A 20,654-nucleotide genomic window follows, 5' to 3' on the forward strand; every position below is an offset into this window, starting at 1 on the left:
CAGACACATAACACTTACTGGCTGTGTGACCATGGGCAAGTCACTTAACCCCATTGCCTACTCAAAAACAAAAAAAAGAAAAGAAAAGAGAGAATGCCCCAGTATTGCACTCTACTGGGATCTCACCCAGAGTGGCACCATAATTCACAAGAACTGTACAAACGTTGGTGGAAAAGATTTATGGGAAGTGAGAACTCTGTTGATGTGCTAAGGGCTTGCACAGGAATCCTTTCTGTGTTAGATAAAATCTGTTCTATGCTGGATGACCTGGGTTACCTTGAGTGCTTGCAGGGGAGATGAAGGACCTTAGAGAATGAGCAAAACAAGTCAGAGATCCAAGTTCCTAGGACTTTCCTGGGTAAGGGATGTGAATTGGAGAGACTTATAAGCAGCTTCCCCTAAAGTGAGCTTGGCCACTTAAAGTTGGGAAGGTTCCTCTGACATTGGCATTAAAGATAGATAGGATCCCAATAGACCTTTGGATGCTCAGCTCTTCACTTTCCTTCACAATAATGGCCAAGTCCTGTCATTTCTACCTCTATGATATCTCTCCAATACTCTCCCTTCTCTCCTGAACTTGGTGTTCAAGCTCCTTCACAACTGGACTCCAACTTAACCTTTTCATCTTTATTTCATCTCCTCATTGTACGTTTTAGTCTAAATGGAAACCTAGCAGTTCCAGACCTAACACCCCATTTACCAGCTCCGTGCTTTAACACGACCCAGAATGAACATACTCCTTCATTTATTTCTGCCTCTCAGAATCTTTGACTTCCTTTAAGGGTCTGCTCAAGATTCTCCACCTCTTATGCAGAGACCCCTCCCCTCAAATCTTCCCATTCTCAATTTACCTTGAATTATACATATCCGAATATATGTCTTATTCCCGCAGGATTCATGTGTTTGTCTATCCTCAGCATCTAGCAGCGCCTTATGGTACTTATTGGCTAGAACCCCGCTATAGGACAGTGTGGGAGCAAAAAGCAAGAGGCGAGATAGTAGGGCTGGGGTGAGCACTGAGGAGCTGTCCAGCTGAGGGTGTGAGAAGCAGTAGCATTGGAAAGATGTGTCTGGAGCCCTGAACATCAAGCAGAGGAACCCAGGCTTTACCAGATGGGCATAGGGAGCTACTGAAGGCTTCTGAGCTGCTTTGTGTGCAATGGCTTAGAAGGGAAGAACGGTTAGGAGGCTGTTAATGATAATCCAGGTGGATGTTAATGGGGGCCTGGTACAGGGCGGGGACACTGTGGAGGAAGCATCACAAGGACTTGGCAGTTGGTTGGATGCCAGGTTTAGGACCCTCTCCTCTGCCCAGAAGTAGGCATCAGCCCTGCCACCCCCAGTTTTCTCTCTTTTTTTTTTTTGGCTAGGCAATAGGGTTAAGTGACTTGCCTAGGGTCACACAGCTAGTAAGTGTTATGTGTAGGAGGCCACATTTGAACTCAGGTCCTCCTGACTCCAGGGCCGGTGCTCTATCCACTGTGCCACCTGGCTGCCCCTCCCAGTTTTCTTCCTTATCTGCCTATCACCATTGTGACTGAACCCGGTTAGCATGCAATCTCCTGGAAATCTCTTCCCTTCAGGGATCTCTCACCCTAAGAAAGTTCTGTGTTGTTTTCAGTGAAAACTGGGGCAGCTGGGGTGTGATGCTGGGAGGCAGAAGAAACCTGGGTGAGAGTGGGGAGGGACGAGGCTGGGGGCCTGCATGAGGAGAAGGGAGGCTTAAAATTATAGCTCACACTTTCCTCATGACCACCCTGGGAGATAGTTAGTGGATACATTATTATCCCCACCTCACAGATGAGGAAACTGAGACTCAGAAAGGTAAAGACTGACGTAGGTCCAACTTCGAGCGTGTCTAGCCCTGGACAAGAACCAAGGTCTTTGGACTTCCTCTCCAGTGATCTTTGTGAGAGGCTGCATGGAATAATGAAACTGGGAGGAGGGGGCCAGGCAGGGAGGGCCATCTTCCTGGAAGGTGTAAACTTTACGCTGAGGAATTCCCAAGGCTGGAGAAGGATGAGACGTCTTCCCTTCTCCTACCCACCCCACCCATGACAGAGGGTCCCTGGCTTGTGTGGCTCCTCCTCTCCCAACCCAGTTCAGGCTGTGCCAGCCCGAGCTCCTTAGGCCCAGACACAAGGCCAGCCTCCTAATCCACACCCATGATCCCAAAGGGGATCCTCTTCTTCCAAGGCCTCCATGGGGCAACGGCCGGTCCAGGCCAGTGGAATGCAAGCCTGGGGTTAGGGGAGGGATGGGCTGGCTCCCAGGCCCCCACGTGCCTGGCCTCCACTCTCCCTTCATTATTTCTATTTATGGCAAACAGAGGGAACCTCAGGAGAGCCAGCACTACTTCCTTCATAACCCGAGGTTATTAGATTTGTCTGGGTTTCAGGAGGCCAGAGCGTGGGAAAGAGTCAGACTTAAACATCGGCCAGGGCAGAAGTAGGCCTCCCCTGGAGCTCTTGCCATCCTGGCCTCAGCACCAGGGCCTGGCCTACGGGGAAGGGACGGACCATGCATCTGGCCTTTTCTTCCCCTCACTGTGCTGGCTGAGAACCTACATAGGATCTCCAGCGCTGCTCTCCATCTCTTCCTTTGGATCTCTCTGACCATCTGGGACGTGGACCCCTGCTGGACCTCCCTTTAGTTTCTGTGCTGGAGGTGAAATTCACTTGTTTCCGGTCCCTTGGGTCCACAGGTGTCTTGGGAATGGCTGAAAGGATGCCAGGAACACCTCTCTCTGGTTCACATCATGTTTTTCTGAGCCTTATATAGGCCAAGAGAATCAATGAAAGTCCGGAGGTAACAAGTCAAAAAACAACGACCAAGAGCTTACTACGTACCAGGCACTGGGCTAAGTGCTGGATGGGTAACTGGCTCAAGGTCATGCAGGTAACCTGTCGATACCCACAGACTAGGAGCCAGCTGATCTGACTCTCACTGCCCTTGACAGCTGAAGGAATTGGCTGCTGGGGCAAACCCCAAGCCTTCTGCAGAATCAACGGCCCGTGTAGTCTTCATCTGTTTCCTGTGGGGTTCCCGGGTTCCCCATCCTCCACCTCCATCAAACTCTTAGGATATACTCCTGGGCTTTACCGGAGAAGCACAAAGAAGCTTCACTCCAGGGAAAGAGTCGCTGGGAGACAGGCAGAGAAGACGGCTTGACTTTGCTTTCCAGGCTGGGTCATCAGCTGGGCTGAAGCAGGGATCAGTTTTAGTGTTTCTGACATTCCACTGAGAGCAGGCAGTTTACTTTAGAACTCCACAGACTTGCTTGGGGGGAATCCAGGCAGAGGATGAGAGGATCAGCCAGGGTTACACAGCAGGGTAGTTGTTTTCTTCCTCCTAAAGTCCCCCCCACACACACACACCCGGGGCCTATCTTTGTGAAGATGAAGGAACTGACATCTCTTTCCTGAGGTGCCCAGGCCCATGTGGCCCCATGCACCAAGCCACAAATGGGAGTCCAGGTCCCCTGGGACATGGAATGTAAAGTGAGGCAAAGCCTGGGGCCAACAGCCACTCTGAGGGTCTCCTCTTGTTCAGCGCAGAGAATAAGTCACCTTGCAAACCCATTTCACCAGCTAGTGAGGCTGCTACAAATGTGCAGGCCCACAGGATAAGCAGCCAAAGCCTGGGTCCTCCTCTCAGGACTAACACTTCTGGTGCCTTCCTGGATCTGAGGAAACACATTCAGAGCCTCCAAAGGGAAGCCCTAGGAAACCAGTCAGCCTCTGATTTTAAAATCAGAGAATGACAGAACTTGGAGGGTCCTTAGAACACAGAATGTCAGAGCTGGGAGGGCCCTTAGAACACAGGATGTCAAAATTGTGAGGGACCTCAGAAAATGGAATATCAGAGCTGGGGTTGGGAGAACCTTAGAATGGAGGTTCTTAGAGACTACTCCAAATTCATCATTACACAGATCAGAAAACCAGGCCCAAAGAGAACCAAAAAGGGCCTTATCCAAAGTCACTCAGTCAGTTAGTGGCAGAGCCAAGGCTAAGAGCCAGGTTGCCTGAATTCCAGGCCCTTGCCCTTTTCACTATTCCTTATGGCCCTTCATAGCTTGGAGGGCTTTTTGGAGGCAGCTCTTTGACAGAGCTAGAGAGATGCAAGAGATGGAATGACAGAAGGCAGGAGGCACTCTGTGTGTGTGTGTGTGTGTGTGTGTGTGTGTGTGAGAGAGAGAGGGAGAGAGAGAGAGAGAGAGAGAGAGAGAGAGAGAGAGAGAGAGAGAGAGAGAGAGAGAGAGAGAGAGAAAGAGAGACAGAGAGAACACGAGCTGGATAAAGAAGGGTTCAGAGGGACAGTTAGGTGGCACAGTGGATAGAGCACCAGCCCTGAAGTCAGGAGGACCTGAGTCAAATCCGGCCTCAGACAAAACAGTTGACACTTACTAGCTGTTTGACCCTGAGCAAGTCACTTAACCCCAATTGCCTAAAAGTAAAAAAGAAAAAAAAAGGGTTCAGAGATTAGTGCATGGAAATTGGGATTTTTTTTTTCTTGGAGAAAGTAGCTGCAGAAGAAAGGGGCAGGTCTAAGGCCAGGATGTGTCTGGATTCCCGTGGCTGGGTAACACCAATGGTGGTGTGACATTGGGCATATCTCAGCTCTTCCCGGATCCCTAGAGTGAAGGTTACCTTTTTAGCATCTACAGCTCAGAAACTGGCAAACACTACAAACCAGTGCATGATTTATTGTTCTGTTGATTGTCTAGACTTAAAGTGATGGGAAAATGCTAATTGTGCAGATGAAACATAAAAACTGTGCCACGTTTCTTTTGGTAGAGCTAGTTGTTAAACATTTACCAGCACAGCTCTGCCCCTCCCCCTCTCTAGAATTTCTCTGCTCTTCCCCCTCTCTGGATTTTCAGTATAAAATAAGGAGCAGGTACTGGATTAAAGGGGGGTGGGGGCGTCAAACACACAAGCTGGACCAGATTAAGCTGTAATTGGGAAATATTTACAAGACAAAGGAAAATACAATAAAACATAGATAACATTACATATAAAACTAAGTCAATGTCCCTTCCACAGGCATTCCTGGGCATAGTTTAGTGGTCCTCATTTCTATTTGAGTTGGACATTACTGGGCTAGATCAAGGTTCTTCAAGGGTCTTTCCTGCTTGGTCTCCGACAGAAAGGCCTCCTCTCTTCTCCCCACTCCCCCTTTCTTGGCAGTCTCCCTGGAGCCTCATCTGTCCCCTTGGGTTGGGGCTTTCTCTTCAGCTGCACCATCCCTTTCTTGGCTTGATCCAATCATTCTATCCTGGCCCTTCTCCTCCTCCTCCAACACTTCCTACTCCCTTCCCCTGGCCTACAAAATGTGTATGGGGGAGGAGGGGAGGATCTGCATGGATCAGACAGATATGGCTCCTCCTTTGGAACCCCAGGGGAGGTTCCTATACCTTGGAGCTGCCTCCTCTTGGTGTAGAATTCTTGTAGCAAAGTGCTTGGGTGAAGGGGAGGGGAGGGAAAGAGGGAGGGAAGGTGTCATGGGGCTTGGGTCAGGGAGGCAGAACAGGATGTGATAGTGGGAGAACAACTGGTTAAGGAGAAATAGAAGCCCCCCCCCCAGAGGGCAATCTTTCTACCCACAATGCTGAGGGACCTCGTGGGTTCCCTATTCTGATCCACTGGCCCCCATCCTGAGTTCTCTATCACCCTTCCCTGAGTCATCTGTCCCCATTCCCATCCTCCAAACTCCCTATCTCCCCCAACCCCTACCTCTTCTGTCCCCAATCCCATCCTGAGCTCTGTGCCCTGTCCTAGCCTCTGAGCTCCATTCACCATCCCCAGAATCCTCTGTCCCTATCCCTATCCCCTAAATCTACTGTCTTCTCTCCCTGTTAGTTTCCATCTCTCCTCCCCCCTCCCCAGGCTTGGTCTCTATCCCTCCCACATCCTGAGAACTCTGTCCCTGTCTCTAGCATCCTGTGCCCCACCATCTCCTTTCCCCTTAGAGCTAAAGTTCTGCCCCCACCTCTCATCCCTGAAGCTCTGGGGAACCATGCCCCCCTTCACCTAATGAGGCGACTTACATAACAACATTATAATATTTTCCATTCCCTGCAGCTGCTAATTGAAACCTTTCTGGGTCTCCCAGGCTCAGTTCTCTTACCCTCCTCCTTTCCCTTCCCTTCCCTCCCTCTCTGGGGGACAAGGGGCCTGGCTTCCTTTCCAAAGTCACTTTTGGAAGGAAAAAAAAACTTTCCTCTGAATTGTTAATGAGGTGGGGGGAGGGGTGCATACTGAGCAACAACCCTTGATTCTCCCCATTGTCCCATCACCTTCTGGTGATCTTTTACCTTAGACATTCCAATAGTCACTCTGCTCTCACCCCGAGCCTAAGCCTCCCTGCTTCTGACTGCTAGCTCCATTTCAAGGCAACTCCCCACAAAGCCCTTTCTATAGAAGATGGAAGTAAAGTTCTTGATTAATAGCCAGGGCTGGTGTGAGCACCTCTCCTCAGAGGATTAGTCCCCTCCCATCCCAGTACCATTGCATAAAAGAGGAAGGGGTCACTGCTGGGATACTTGGGTTCTCTGAGTTTGAGGTGGAGAAGGATCACAGCATTGTAGACCTGGAGGGGCCCCTCAGAGGAAAAATCGGAGGCCCAGAAAAGTGAATTGATTTGCTAGGGGTCACACAAGGGAGCAGGACTAGAAGCCAAGGTCTCCCTGTTCAGTGCCCTCTTTCCACTATTGCCTGCATCCATCACACCCCCAAATTGAAAGAGAGTGTGGGTGTCTTTAGGAATGGGAGGCAAGCAGTGGAAATGACCCCGACTGGTCAAGTGGCACCAGGCTGGTCTATGGTTAGACAGAAATTGCCACACCCTTGGAGACAGGGCTGGGAAGATCTATGGGCTCTGCAGGGGCTCAGCCTCTTGTCTCCTCTGAAGCCCAAGGTTCTACAGCCCTATCACACTCTGGACACTTTCTCCAGCTGGGGTGAGGTGGCCCTCTCCAAAACAAGCTCTAGGCGGACATGTCCCCAACCCCCAGAGGCAGGACAGGATGTGTCCCCAGCAAGCGCCCTGGGGCTTCCCGCCTCCACGGCTCAGCTTCTTCCCTAGCCCCCGCCCCCTTCTCTCCGCCCCCAGCCCCACATCATGGAAACTGGGCTCAGAGCCTGCCGGGGCTGCCTCTGCATTCCTGCGCCCCCTCCCCTTCCTCCCTCCCGGGATTGGGGGGAGGGGGACAGAGCCCGGGAAGAGGCCGAGGGGCGGGACAGGCGAAGAGAGTGAGAAGAGGAAGAAAGGAAAGGGAAGGCTTCGGGGAGGATGGGAGTGGGGGTGGGGGTGAAGAGGAGGGGAGAGGGCCAGAGCTCAGGGCAAGGGAAACCCTGCCCCATCCCCCAGATCCCCCACAACACAGAGCAAACTAGAGAAAAGAGGTGGTCCAAGGGTCTTCAGTCCCTATCCCATTGTCTCTCCCCCACTCCTCATCCCCCAACTCACTGCACATCCTTTAGAGCTAGGAGGGAATTAGAGATCTAGTTCCTAAGCCCTTGGATACCCCAAGAGTCACTCTGCTGCCACCCCTAGCCTGAGCCTCCCTTTCTCCTTCAGGATCACACACCCCCTGAAAACAACCCACAAACCTTCATGAAACCCACGTTAAGAGCTCCTGGTCTAGAACAGCAGCTCTTTCTAGTTGTCTACTGTGGGAGGTGTGGGGGGAAGAAAATAGGATAAAGTGCAGACCAGACTCAAGACTTCATTTGTAGGGAGCTCTAAGGGAAGAAACGCCCTTACACCTTTTGGGCAATTTGGAGACTGACCTGGGGCCATTGAGAAAGGAAGTCTCTTCCTCAAGCCTGGGGTCTCACATAGGCAGGGAGTATACAGAGTGGGGCCTGAACCCAGGTCTTTTGACTCTGACCCGGGCTCTCTAGCCCCTCCAGCTGTCTCTTTATTGCTCTCTAGTTTCCTATGGGCCCAGTTTCTCCAATCAGAGCTGAGACCGGGTCTCTTCCTTCCCTTCCCTTCCAAGTCTGCCCCATGACTGTATCATAGGGAGGGGCACATTTGGAACCTGTCCCTCACCCTCCATTATCGGTTCAGTGCTCTGGGGACCAATTAGGACCTAGGCTAGTGGAATCTCTGGAATAAGGGAGAGGGGAGTAAATCTATCTCAACGCCTGTTACCTGAAGTCCCTTCTGAAGCCAACCAAGAGAGCTTTTGAATTAACTTACTCTTCCATCATCTGAGTGTGTGTGTGCTGGCGCTCGCGTGTGGGCTGGAGACCGAAACGGGATGTATTTACAGAAAATACTCTGGTTCTACAGACAGCACACAGAATGTGCCTAATAAATGTTTTGTTGTTTAATTGAATTGAGTTTGTGTAGAAATGTACAGCGCTAGCCTGAGGTAGTCCTCATAAACTCTGTATATTCAAATGGCTCCTGATATCTCACCTCCTCCAAGAAGCCTCCCAGATTGAATCAGACCAGCATGGGGGCACCCTCTCCATCATCAGCTGTTTCCCTTTTTGGCTTTTACTTCCTTCCTTTAAAAGGATTTGAGTCACTGAAGCCCCTTTGTGCAGCAACAATTGCCATATTTGCAAGTCAAAAAATCCAAGTTCAAATCTCCACTCTTCTACTTTTGCTAGTGTTATCTTTGGACATGTCATGTAATCTCTCTGGGCCTCAGTTTCCTCATTTGTAAAATGAAGTGTTTGGATTAGATGATTTCTAAGTTCCTCCCAAGTTTTAAAGCTACGACCCTATGTTTCCCAGTCGGTTATGAGAGAGGCTGGGCTGGTGTGCTTTAGGGAGGGAGAGGGTCAGTAGTGAGAAGGCAGAGAGGCCCAGCTGAGGCCTGGGAGGAGGCAGAGGGTACAGGCTCCTACCATTAATGTTACTCACTGAGTTTCCAGTGTTTGCCAGAGTTGACTGGGGCCAGATGGATGGGGCCAGGGTTGAGTGGTTCCCACTTAGGAAGGAATGTAGTGTGATAGCCCTTCAGCCAGGCTTATTTGAGGATACAGCCAGTAAGAAGACCAACGTCTCAACCTTTAGTTCCGAAACCCACTTCCTCCTTAAGACTGCAGGGCACCCTCTCTTTGGGCCTGGGGCCCCCGCTAAGGCCTTGGCAGCTCTGAGGCAGCAGCAGTGCTAGGAATAGTTCTTACCTACTTCCCACGCACCCCTCTCACCACTGCACCACCCACCGCCCCCCCCCCATTTCTGAGGGCCTGGGGGAGGGTAGAAAGTGTTAGGCCCCGGGAGATACATGCCTTTAGTCTGAGCCCCTGAGTGTATTGGGGCTGGCAGGTGAGGATCTGGAGATCGAGGAGTGTGGGACCAGATATATATACATGTAGGGAGGTCCGACATGGGGGATCACAGGCCATTCCCCACACTGGGGTACCTCTCTTGCCTTCACAACAGATGGGGAATGAGGGTGGGGAGAGAACTATTCTACATTCTTCCCCCCATCTGACTCTAGGGCTGTTCTGGTCCAGGGAGTCTGTCGCCCTCATATCACATCCACGACGTGCCGCCCCCTCTCTCCGCCCCCCTCCCTCCAACCCCTTTCCAGGTCTAAAGCTGAGTGAATCCTGAACGCAGCTCCGCCATCCTCCCAATTAGGGGGCCTTCGGCCAGGCCAGCGCCTCCCACCCTGGCAGCCTCAGGACTAGGTTAAGGTGTCCTGAGATCCGGTGGTCCCCCTATGGGGGGGGTAGAACTAAGATTCTTAGGACTATCTCAGAGCAAAGCTTGAGAGGTTTGGGGAGAAGGAGGGGCGAGGCCGCGGCGGTCCCGGCGTTTGCCCGGACAGGGGGTGGGGAGGCGGAGGCGGAGCTGGGGGGACGGGGCAGACGGGAGGCGGAGCACACGGACCGCAGGGGGTGGCAGGGGGAGCGGTTCTGAGAGGCCCGAGAGTCGGGGATGGAGCCGCGCCGGAAGGGGACCAGGGCAACCGGGCCCGAGCGGGAGGAGCCCGCCTGACCAGGTGAGCTGGCGCGGACGGGGGCGAGGGAGGCCGTGTGGGGCCTCCGTGCGGCGGCGGGCGGGGGCGGGCGGGGGCGGGCTATAAAGGCCCCCTTTACGTCTCCCCCATCCCACTCTCAGATGGCAGCGCCCCGCGCATGTAGGGGAACCCGGGTCAGGAAGCCATCCAGAAGCCGAGGCCCAGGGAGCGGCCGCCAGCCCCCCAGCCTCCGGACTTCCCAAACTTCCCAGCTCTTTGTCAAACTTTGCCCCTTTCCCTCGACTCCGGCCCATCCCAGCCTGGCCCCAGCCATCGCCTCTCCTCCCCCTCCAGCGCCCGGAGAAGTCCACGACCCCGCCTGGGTTCCAGTGCCCCCCGCTCCGAGCTCTGCTTGGCCGGGCCCTGCCAGGTTCACCCTCGGGGGTGTCTCTGCCAACTTTCCCGAGTGTCTCGGACTCTTGGATCCACATGTTATTATTCCGGGCTGATTTTGGGCAAACTGGGGTCCCGCCCACGTCGGCTGAGCTGAAGGGAGGGCCCGGACTGTAGGCGGAGGACACCTAGCCAACCCTACGGCCTCTGCACCCGCCCCCTCACCCCAAGAGCAGGGAGACAGAAGAGGAGAGCACCATTCCTTACTGTCTCTCACTTTCACCTCTCAGTGTTTCCCACTGTCTACCCTGACTTTGCTGGACGGACTAAGCGGGGAGGGGTGGGCGCTGGTTCCTGCCTGTCCAAGCCTCTGGGTTGGGAGGCCATGTAGAAGTCTGCCTCTCTAGGCATACGCCTCCTAAGATCTCCCATTCCTGGGGCTGGGGGGAGGGGAGGGGGGAGAGAGAGGGGGAGAGAGAGAGAGAGAGACAGAGAGAGACAGTAAGTAGAGGGAAGGAGGTTCTTTCCCCATTACAAGAAGGGAACTTATAGGGGTGAAGGAGGCATGGAGTTTATCAGAAGAGGTCTAGAGCCAAGTCTCTGTCCCTCCGAAGACCCCCAGACAGATGACACCCTTGATGAAGGTCATTTCATAGTAGGGTAATTCCATGGAGATACCCCTGGACAAAGCAGTTTAGGAAATAGCTCTGCCTCTAATTCACTGGGTAGCCGTCACTTTTCCAGGCCTCAGCTTCCTCTATCAAAGGGGGCTGCACGAACCAAGACTCATTACAGATAATGATTTGTTATGTTTTTCCACCTTAAGGGGGGTGGGGAGAGTGTCCATGGACATCTCTAGACATGTGTGTGTGTGTGTAGTATGTGTCTGTGTGTAAAGAAGTCACTGCTTCCAACCCCAAGTTAAGAACTGATCTTCAAGAGGCACTAATATGTGCTGCCACTTACCAGGGGTGGTAAGAAAAGAGGTTTTCATAAACAAGGATATGATCCTTTTGGACACCTAGCCCACTGCACTCAGGAAGAGACATCAGCCCTTGTAGCCCAGAAAGATATCAGCTCTTAACTGGTGGTGGTGAGCACAAGACCCAGGTTCCCCCTGGTTCTCCTAGACCCCCTCAGTTCTCTCCTCACACTCCTTCCTGCCCCCCAATGCAGCAGGACCCAGGAGGACAGGAATGGGGCTATTCCCTACCCCTACTCCCACCTCAGTATGCTTTCTCCCTAGTTTGAAATGTGCTCTGGAGGGCAGTGCTGAATCTACCAGAGATGACAGCTGTCAGTGGCAGGATGGGGGTAGTCTATGATAGGGGGATGAGGGGGAGAGGGATCAGGCAGGAGGGACAACCGTGAAGCCTGAGGGCTGGTGTGGGTGGGGGTGATGAGGAGTGGAGGAAAGGAGGCCAGGGAGGCAGGAAGAGGGGGGATGATTCATCGAGAAGGAGCCTGAATTGGAAACACTGCAATGTGGGGAAGTATCCCGAAGACGGGGGGGAGGGAGGGAGGAGGGGAAGAAGAGGCATCCCAGGGAGGAGCTAAGCTGGGCTGGCACCAAGGTCCCCTCAGCCATTTCTCCCCCCCTCCCAAGGCTTCGGCGCTCAGTCCGGGTTCTCGTTCCCTTCCCCTTCCTCCCTTCCCCTGCAGTTTTTCCATAGTACTCACACTCACTCACACACAGAGATGGTTGTTTTCCAAGCCAAGCTCCAGCCCAGGAGCAAGCGGGGCTTCCTCTGCTCATCTTAACTATCTCATTGCCTCCTCGGTGGGAAGGAGGGGGGTATCCTACCTTACAGACCCCTGAATTTGTAGAGATTTCTCTTCTTAAGTCTTCAGCTTCTCTCTTTATGTAACTGAGTTAGAGCTGTGTAAAGCTCTAACCTGGATGTCTCCTACTCCATCCAGCTTTAGTTCTGACTGAGTATTGGTTTGGAAGGAGGCTGGGGGTGGGGGAGATCATAGTGACTGGTCCTCCTAAATATACACCGCCCCCCCCTTCCACCCCACCCCTCCCGGAATGGAGATATGCGGGCCCTTGCACTGGCCAACAAGGTTTGCCGGTATAGGGGGTGAGATGGAGAGCCCCCAAAGTTCTCCCTCCCGTGGGTCCCAGGAGCCACGTGCGCTGGAGGTGGGGGGAGGGTGGGGGGGTAGGGGAGGCGGGGCCGTACTCACCCGTAGAGAATCTGCTGCTGCGGACACCTCGGGCCCCTGCCCCAGCGCAGCCCAAGCAAGGAATCGGGGGCTGGGGGTGGGGTTGAGTAAGGGGCGGCCGGAGGCGGCCCAACCTGGCCCTGGCCCCCGGGAGCCTCCGGATGGGGCGGAGGGCTTGTTGCGGCCCCACTGCCCTCAGCCTCTCCGCCGACCCGGCCAACTCTGGCTCCCGCCGCGTCTCCCTGGCTCGGAGCTTCGCTGCGGAAAACCCGAGCGGGGGCGGCTCCCCGCCTGCGGCCCCGGAGAATCCGGGGGCGCCGGGAAGGGATCTCCAAGCGGGCCCTGAGAGCAGCATCCCATCCGACCAGGGCTCATCCCCAGAGAGACTGAGGCTCTGGGGCCAGGTCGCGGAACCCGGGCGTCCGGGCTCCGGGCCCCGTCGGCTGACACTCCTTCTCCCTCCGCAGAGCACTCTGACTACAGGACGATGACGGCGGGGAGCCCCGGAGCCCGCGGGGAGGCACAGAGCCCAGAGTCCCCGAGTCTGCCCTCGGCCCCAGCCCGAGCCCTCCGCCGCCTGGGCCGCCGCCGGCGCCTGGGCCGCCGCCGCTGCTCCCAGCCCGAGCTGTTGGGGCTACGGGCTCGGCTGCGGCTGCGCTCGCCGTCGGGGGCCTTCGCGGTGCTGGGGGCGCTCGTGGTGCTGGTGGGCATGGCTGTGGCCGTGGCAGGTTACTGGCCCCACCGCGCGGGGACGCCGGGGGCCCGGGCGGCCAACACCTCGGCGCCGGCAGAGATACGACGGTCGGGCCGTCTCTCGGGCCCCTCCGAGAAGCTGAGGCTCCTGGGACCTGTGGTCATGGGCGTGGGCCTCTTCATCTTCATCTGCGCCAACACGCTACTCTACGAAAATCGCGACTTGGAGACCCGACGGCTCCGCCAAGGGGCACTTCGGGCACAGGCACTGCGACCCCCCGACAGCCCTGCCTGGGACAGCGGCATCAGGACTGCCTTGCCGCCTGGAGGGGCCTGGCAGCCCGAGAGAAGAGACTTCTCGCCCCGTCGGGGCGCTTCCCCAGTCCCGTCCGTGCGGAGCCTGCATTCGGAGCCCCCGAGCCTCCGCCCGGCCCTGCCCGCCCCGCCACTCACCAGGTGGTCGCTGAGAGCCCCAGGGCCGCGGGGGGAGCCCTCCCCACCCTGGAGCCCGCGGGGCAGGCTGGGACACGTGGTCATCGCCGTGCAGCCGCAGGTTCTTGCAGGGCACTCCAAATCTCTGGACTTGGGGCGAGGAGGGGTGCTGCTTGGAACCCCGCCCGGCCACGATCGCGCACATCGCAGCTGGCCCCGCCTGGACCTGCTCAGCCTGGGCGGTTATACCAAACTGGATGGCGGTGGGGACTTAGGGGCCCGAGTCTGAAGAGCTCCAGGCACATACTTCTAAAAGACTGCAGTGTGTGCAACAACGTGGTGAGAGTAGTTCAGAGGCGTTCGGATGCCATCGCAGAGCATCTTCCAGACACCGGAGCTGGCATCTAGACCTTGAGCTCGTCCCAGGGCTTCCATCGATCGTTGTTCTCCTCGACCCAGTCTCCCCTGGATCTGACTCGGAGAGGAGAGAGCCCGGAGCCCAACCAGCTCTTCCTGCTCCAGGCCTGTAGTAATACGTGGAGGATGAATTTCGGGAAGGGGCCCCAGCCCTCCGCTGACCTTTGATCTGCAAAGCTGCCTTCCCAAGCCACCCAGAGAGCCCTGTGATGACATTTGAACGAGGGTGGGGGGAACGGGGAGAATGGATAAAATGCACTGCAGTTCAGTGGTTATTGCCGGGACCGAGGAGTCCATAGGTTGAGTTGGGGCGCCTCCTGCCTCTATCTTTGCAGAGGACTGATGTGCTTTGGGGAAACAGGCCCAGGGCAAAGATCCCAAGTCTTTTCCTCAGGTTACCCACCCCACCTCCAGTTTATTCCTCTAGGACTGCAATAGCCCCACAGGCCCCAGTCCCCCCAACCCTTAAGGAAGCACCACCTGGGTTGCCCAGGGGCTCAGTTCCAGTTGGCCTGGGATAGTGGCTGATTCTCAGAAAGCCTTTACCACTCACTTGGAAGCTGTCTTCTTGGCAGGGTAGGCACCAGGACCCAGAACAAGGGCCAGATTTGGGTGCCCTTCCCATGATTCAGTATAGGAAATAAGCAGACCACGTCTTTGTTTGAAATTTATTGAAAAAGTAATACAAGCAGCAAGACCAACCCAGTATAGCTAAACACTACCACAACCTCCCCTGCCCTCTCACTACCAAAGTCCCAAACAGCAGATCTGATCATCACCTAATTTAACCTAAGGATTTTCCCAGTTTGATTCTGCTGCCATAGCTCCTAGTTCATCAAAAAATGTAAACAGCTATTCGATACAATACATAATTGTGAGGATTTTTTTAAATTTACAGACCTTCATTTTTTTTCTTTGCAGCTAAAATAATACACTTGAAACTGATTTGTAGAAAGAAATCTAGATTGGGGACCAAATTGGTGGAAAAGGTTCTGGAGTGAGAAGACCAGTCACTGCTGGGGTGGGAGGCTTGGACTCCCCAAGTCTCTCCTCTCCTGCTCTCCCCCATGTCCCACTGTACTGGATACTGAGTGGGCCTGAGATGCTGTAACAGAAGCTCAGGACAGCCCGCAGCTAGGGATGACAGGGCGAGCTGTGAGACAGCCATCCCAGCAGTCTCATCTTGAGGTGGAAGAGAATAAAACTGTAGAGAAAGTTGTCTGTGGTGTGTCTGAGTCGCTTTGGTCAAGTTCCTGCCAAGTCCCTAAGCCTGGGAGGATTTCTGATCTTGCCCTATATATTTCTCCTGCCCTTGGTGCCCTGGCAGGGCAGCCCACCATCTCCTTTGCATCTGGTTCTTTTCACATGTAAAATACGATAGGCAGAGAAAAATCCAAATAGTCTCAACATCTCCTGCCGGGTTAAAGTCAAGGGGAGGAGAGAAGAGAGAGGCTGTGGGGCAGGGAATATTGCAGGCCAAATGACCCCCACTATGCTTGAAGGAGGGAACAGGACCACGGGAGAAAAATGTTTGACTAAGGCCACACAGCTAGTGAGTGAGCCCCTTCTGAGCCAGGTGATGGAGCCACCACTCACTAGCTGTGCGACAACAGATGATCCATTTAATTTCTCTGGGGCTTGGTTTGTATGAGTCAAGGAGGGATGAAGTTGGGATGAGGACTCGGCTCAACCATGTTCATGCTTTAAAAGTCACGTCACTCTGCTCTGGGACAACTTTTCAGTAAACCTCAGTCCTCACTCTTGCCAAAAAATGTAGCCTTACACCAAACTTTCTGGGCTCCACTGGCACGTTTCATGATATTCTCAACTCTTTGCTGTATCCTTCATATGTGAAGATAATACTGCTGGCTTCTCCTCCATAGAAAGAGATGCTTTGTGGTATTTTCCCTCCTGATGGTGATGGGCTTACAATGAGCCTTCCACTCCCTCTGGCCTGGTTCCCTATGTGACAAATGCTTGTCTGAGCCTCGCCCCCCTTCTGTGAGTGATCAGCTTCCTCTTGGGAATTGTGGGCTTTGCTGCTATATACCATGGCTCATGGTATGCCTTTTTGACTGGGGGCTGTGTTTTCACTGGCTCCATTCTGGGTTGGTCTTTGTGACTAAAGCAGCAGGTGGGCGGGGGCCCTGCCTTCCCAAAGGGGATACCACTTCAGCCGATAGCTCACCGAGGTCCACTCTTTTCCCCCAGCTGGGATCGATTCCAAAGTAAGTGGGCGCTCATGGCCTGCTGTGGCACCACTCCTGGTTTACAAGCTCTGGGGGAGGGAGGCCACAGAATGGCAGCCTGAGGGGAGGGTGCTGACATGAGTGAGCTGCGTGATGCCACTCTGTGGCTTGGACAAACTGCTGACTTTCTTGCCTCCCCCTTGCAGCTCACCTTGTCCTCATTCTAGGAAGCCCTTGCTCCTTCCAGGGTAGGGCTCAGGAAGATATGTTTGGGACTAAAGAGGAAGGCCAATGGGAAGACCAGTCACTGTGAGAGAAAATCCTCAATTGTAGGCCACAGCCCCGAGCTAGGTTAGGCAGGTGCCTGGGAGGCAGGCACAGGGGAACACTGTGATCATGAATCCTGAGGATATTAGTTCTAACACTTCAAAACCAAATCCAGAAAGCCTCAAACTCAAGTAGAAAATAGTCAAGACTTATGGAAGGAAGACATGCTCTGATTCCCAGGTCATGCTACAACCCTGGGAAAGGAGACAAAGGTCCCAGGCCCACAAGGGCCTTGGCTTAGGGATCAACTCCTACGGGTAGGCCCTAGTGGGGAGAAGAGAAGCAGCCAGGTCTGGCTACTCTGATACTTCTAGATCAGTGAAGCTGCCTCAGGAAGGCTTCTTGGCAGAATCCGACAGTTCAAAGCCAATCTCAGCACTGTCGTACTTGGGAGCATCGAGTGGTCAGAAACAGAGCCTTCCTCTCACACCTCATTAAGCCCCCCTTAGTCTCTCCTTGAAGCCGTTAGGTAGAACAAGGACGTTTTGATGCTTCGCTTCTGCTGATTGTGCTTGCTGGGTGGATGTTGCACAGTCCACTTGGGGGGTCAGCAGCTGTTGTCTTGAGACTACTGTCCATAAAGTTTGATCTACTGTATTGGGAGAGGGAGGGGAAAGGCTATTTCTGAAGGGACCAAAAGGTTAAGGAGGTGGGTGACAGTTCCATGAATGTGCTTGAGAATTCACAGTATCATATATTTGAAGTTCCAGTTTCTTTGCTCCAAACAGCTACTGAAATAGCTTTTTGAAAAAAAAAAAGAGTGTTAGAGAGAAAAACACTACATTCGCAGCCGCAGTCTCTGCCTGTTACGGTGTGCGTTTGGCGCTCTGCCCATTACTCACAGAGGAACACCCTTCCAATCAGGCACTGGGGAGATGCCTCTACTACCCCAGGCTTCAATCAGGCAGATGAAAAGGACTCATTGGCTCCAGAAGGGGAAGAGTTGGTTTTTGTAGCCATGTCTGTCACCATGAGGGTACAACAAAGAACAGAGACCAAATAACCTGGCTTTCTCCTCCAGCACAGTGGATGAGGTTCTTGCGAGGTGGCAAAGCCCATGGAATGGTCAGTGCCTGGGGTCAGAAACAGGTATGAAAAAGTGAAGAGTGCAAGCCACCCTGAAAAAAATCACCACCGCTTAGCTAAAAAACAGTCCATAGAGTAAAAAGCTGGGCAGTTTCTGACATCACAATCTAGAAAAAGCTATGGCAAAGGCTCAGTGGCATCTAGAAGAATCCCACGTCATTAACTCCAAATTCAAAGGAAGATGAATTTTCAGTGATTTTAGAAAAATCTTGAAAGTCCAAAGCCTGAATGCTGCAGGAAGTTTCCTTATTGTTCTGTTAGTTTTCTCCAAGACTGGAAAAGGTGTGGGGTGAGATTCCTGGAGGAAAAAAGAAAGGCAGATCTAAGAGAGAATATGGAGAAAGCCAACTTAGCTTACTGCTCTTGTCCTAAGGCTAGGTTTTGACTTACAAGCGCATTAGGTTAGAAGAGGCAAATTTTGGGGCTAAAATCACAGAATCTCAGAACTCAGAGGTCATCCAGTCTAACAGTTCTTAATCTGGGCTCCATGGATTCCCAAGCAGTCTATGAACTTGGATATGGAAAATATTACATCTTTATTTTTGCTATCCTGTAACTAAAATTTAGCATTTCCTTCAATTATTTAAAAACATTATTCTGAGAAAAAGGGGTCCATAGACTTCACCCAACTGCCAAAAGGAACCATGACAGAGAAAAGACTAAGAACCCCTGGACAATATACGCAACATGTGGCCTCCAGCTTTCTTTGGGGGCTCTTTAGTAAAGATTCAGCCCACTGCCTCTTGGGACTAAAATAAGCTTCAGACAGCTTACCTGTGAGAAGATCTTCCTTACACATTAAACCTAAATCTACCTTTCTGCAGCATCAATGCATGGATTCTGGCTCTGCCATTGGAGCCAACAGACCAAGCCTTGTGCCCCTTCCATGTGACAGCCCTTAAATTCTAGAACAGAACCCCGATCCTTCTATGGTTACCCTTTCCTGGACACCCTCCAAATTGTTCGTGTTCTTCCTAAGATGTGGGACCCAGAATTGAACACACTTTCCCAGGTGTGGCATGGCCAGGGCATGCTGGAAGTCCACTGCCTTCCTCCCTCTGGGCACCATGTTCCTCATCATGGAACCCAAGCTTAGCTTGGTTTCCTTGGCTACCATGCTGGACTGGACTCTGTGAGCATGAAGTCCATGAAAATTCCAGATCTTTAAAAGAGCTAAAAGGGCAGTATTTGACAGATTCTCACTTGTCTGTAAGGTCCTCAACTTGAATTTCTAGAGTTTGTTAGAGAACCATCCTATAAAATCAGCAGTCCACCATCCCCACTGCACAGACAAGAATGATAATAGTTCAGATTTCTCTAGCATTTTAAGTTGGCAAGGGGCTTTCTATCTATGATTTCACTTATAAGATGCTAACCTGAAGCTCATGACTTTTCCAAGGTCACATGGCAAATATGTTTCACAGTCACAGCTGGAACCCAGTCTCCTGAGACAGTGTTCTTTTGACTATTCCAGGAGAGGAAGGCAGAGGAGATTCAAATCTGACTTCAAGCCTCTGAAGTTGGAGTTAAACATATGATGGCTCCCTATCCTAGCCCATCCCCCCTTCATTTATCCACACTAACTTTTGTCTTCACCTCCTGATGTCCCAGCTGGCTTATCCATGCTGGTCAGAGACTACTGCTGTTAGACAGCGGTAATGAACACCACTAGGCAAAAGTTAAGTCCAGTCTTCCTAAGTGATACAGTGGAGATTCCTCAGGAACACCTTACCTGAGTTACTCCTCAGCTATCTCAGTCTCCTGATGGACAACAACCTTGGTCACTGACATGTCAGGGTGCTGCTCCTTGGCTTCTTTGATTGCCTGCACAAGGACCTAAGAAAGAGAGTTGAAGTAATTAAAAAAGAAAGCAGCTGGGCCAGTTTACAAGGGAAGAAAATGGATTTACAAGAGCATCTTTATGCTATAGTCAACCCCTTCTTCTCCCCTGAAGGCCCAATAAGTCCAGGGCAGCGTGGATGCCAATCCAACCTGATTATGGCAGAGGAGATGAAAGTTCAGCTCCAGGCTAGATGACAGTAACAAGTGGCAAGATCCAGTTGCTTTGAGGGGTGGGGAGGGAAAGCAGAGGGGGCCCTTCCTTGCTTGCCAGATGCTTCTGAGAGGATTTATAGAAGATGTGAGTCTAAAGGGAAGAAGGCTGCATTAACAGCTCAAAAGTGGAAGAGGCTGCAGCAGGGAGCAAGTGAGATTTTAAGACAAGGTTGGACAATAACTTGTTAGGAATACTGCACAGGTGATTCCTACTCAGGTATGAACTGGATTAGATGACCTGTGAAATCCTTTTTCACTCAGACGTGGGGCAGCAGAATGAGGAAAACATGCGGTGCACAGGTGGTCTGCTGGAGCAGGAGCCAACTGAGCAGGAGGGGAAGAGAAGCATAGGAAGAAGGAAACCTAATGGAAAGAGCCCGGCCATATGAAGAGGAGGGGAGATCAGATCAGAACAGCTACCAGAAGCTACAGAAGAAAACAAAGATAAGCAAACACAGAGAAGCAAATAAAAGATGACTTGAGAACAGAGAGAGAACTAACAACTGAGGGGATTGGGGGGACAGGGAGACTTTCTATAGGGGGCAGCACCTAAGCTAAACCTTGAAAGAAGCTAGGCATTTTCCGAGTATTCTAGGCACAGAGATAGCCTATACAAAGGAATGGCGGTGGGAGATGGCATGCCAAACAAAGAGAACACCCAGTTGTCCATTTGGGCAAGAATGTGGAGTACAAAGAGTAATCACAACAAAGGCTAGAAAGGTAATTTGGAACCAAACTGTAGGAGCCAGCAGACCAAGTTTGTGGTTTATCTTTGAGGCAATAGGGAGCAATTGAAGATTTTTAGGGGGGAAGTGACATGGTCAGACTTGTGCTTTAATAAGATTATTTTAGTGGATGCATGAAAGAAGGCTTGGTGAGAGAGAGAAGGGAGAAGTGAGGGAAGGATTCAGAGAAAGAGACAGAAAGAGAGACAGACTGGAAGCACGAAGACCACTTAGGAT

The 20,654-nt window shown here is 52.6% G+C and overlaps 2 protein-coding genes across 16 annotated transcripts in view; one reads left to right on the forward strand and one right to left on the reverse strand.

Moving 5' to 3' along the window:
• The first annotated feature begins 9,853 nt into the window (after positions 1-9,853).
• Positions 9,854-14,002, forward strand: TMEM200B (transmembrane protein 200B). The gene is made up of 2 exons (XM_020983348.2): positions 9,854-9,973; positions 12,961-14,002. Exon 2 carries the CDS (start codon positions 12,981-12,983, stop codon positions 13,905-13,907), a length of 927 nt encoding a protein of 308 aa, XP_020839007.1. The 5' UTR covers positions 9,854-9,973; positions 12,961-12,980; the 3' UTR covers positions 13,908-14,002.
• A 689-nt stretch (positions 14,003-14,691) lies between these two features.
• Positions 14,692-20,654, reverse strand: part of EPB41 (erythrocyte membrane protein band 4.1) — a 184,065-nt gene continuing 178,102 nt past the window's right edge. For all 15 annotated transcript variants that reach the window (XM_020983325.2, XM_020983330.2, XM_078145526.1 and 12 more), the window contains 2 exons: positions 19,370-19,473; positions 14,692-17,935 (listed from right to left, as the gene is read on the reverse strand). In XM_020983325.2, the coding sequence (XP_020838984.1) occupies positions 19,375-19,473 (99 nt within the window). In that variant the 3' untranslated portion in view covers positions 14,692-17,935; positions 19,370-19,374. The remainder of the gene's footprint in view (positions 17,936-19,369; positions 19,474-20,654) is intronic.

This window comes from Phascolarctos cinereus, unplaced genomic scaffold (assembly GCF_003287225.1).
Source record: "Phascolarctos cinereus isolate Bilbo 61053 unplaced genomic scaffold, phaCin_HiC Scaffold_726;HRSCAF=1367, whole genome shotgun sequence".
NCBI lineage: Eukaryota > Metazoa > Chordata > Mammalia > Diprotodontia > Phascolarctidae > Phascolarctos > Phascolarctos cinereus.

Excerpts from the sequence above, each read along its gene's own strand:
- TMEM200B (XM_020983348.2), top strand. The coding sequence starts at position 12,981 with ATGACGGCGGGGAGCCCCGGAGCCCGCGGGGAGGCACAGAGCCCAGAG.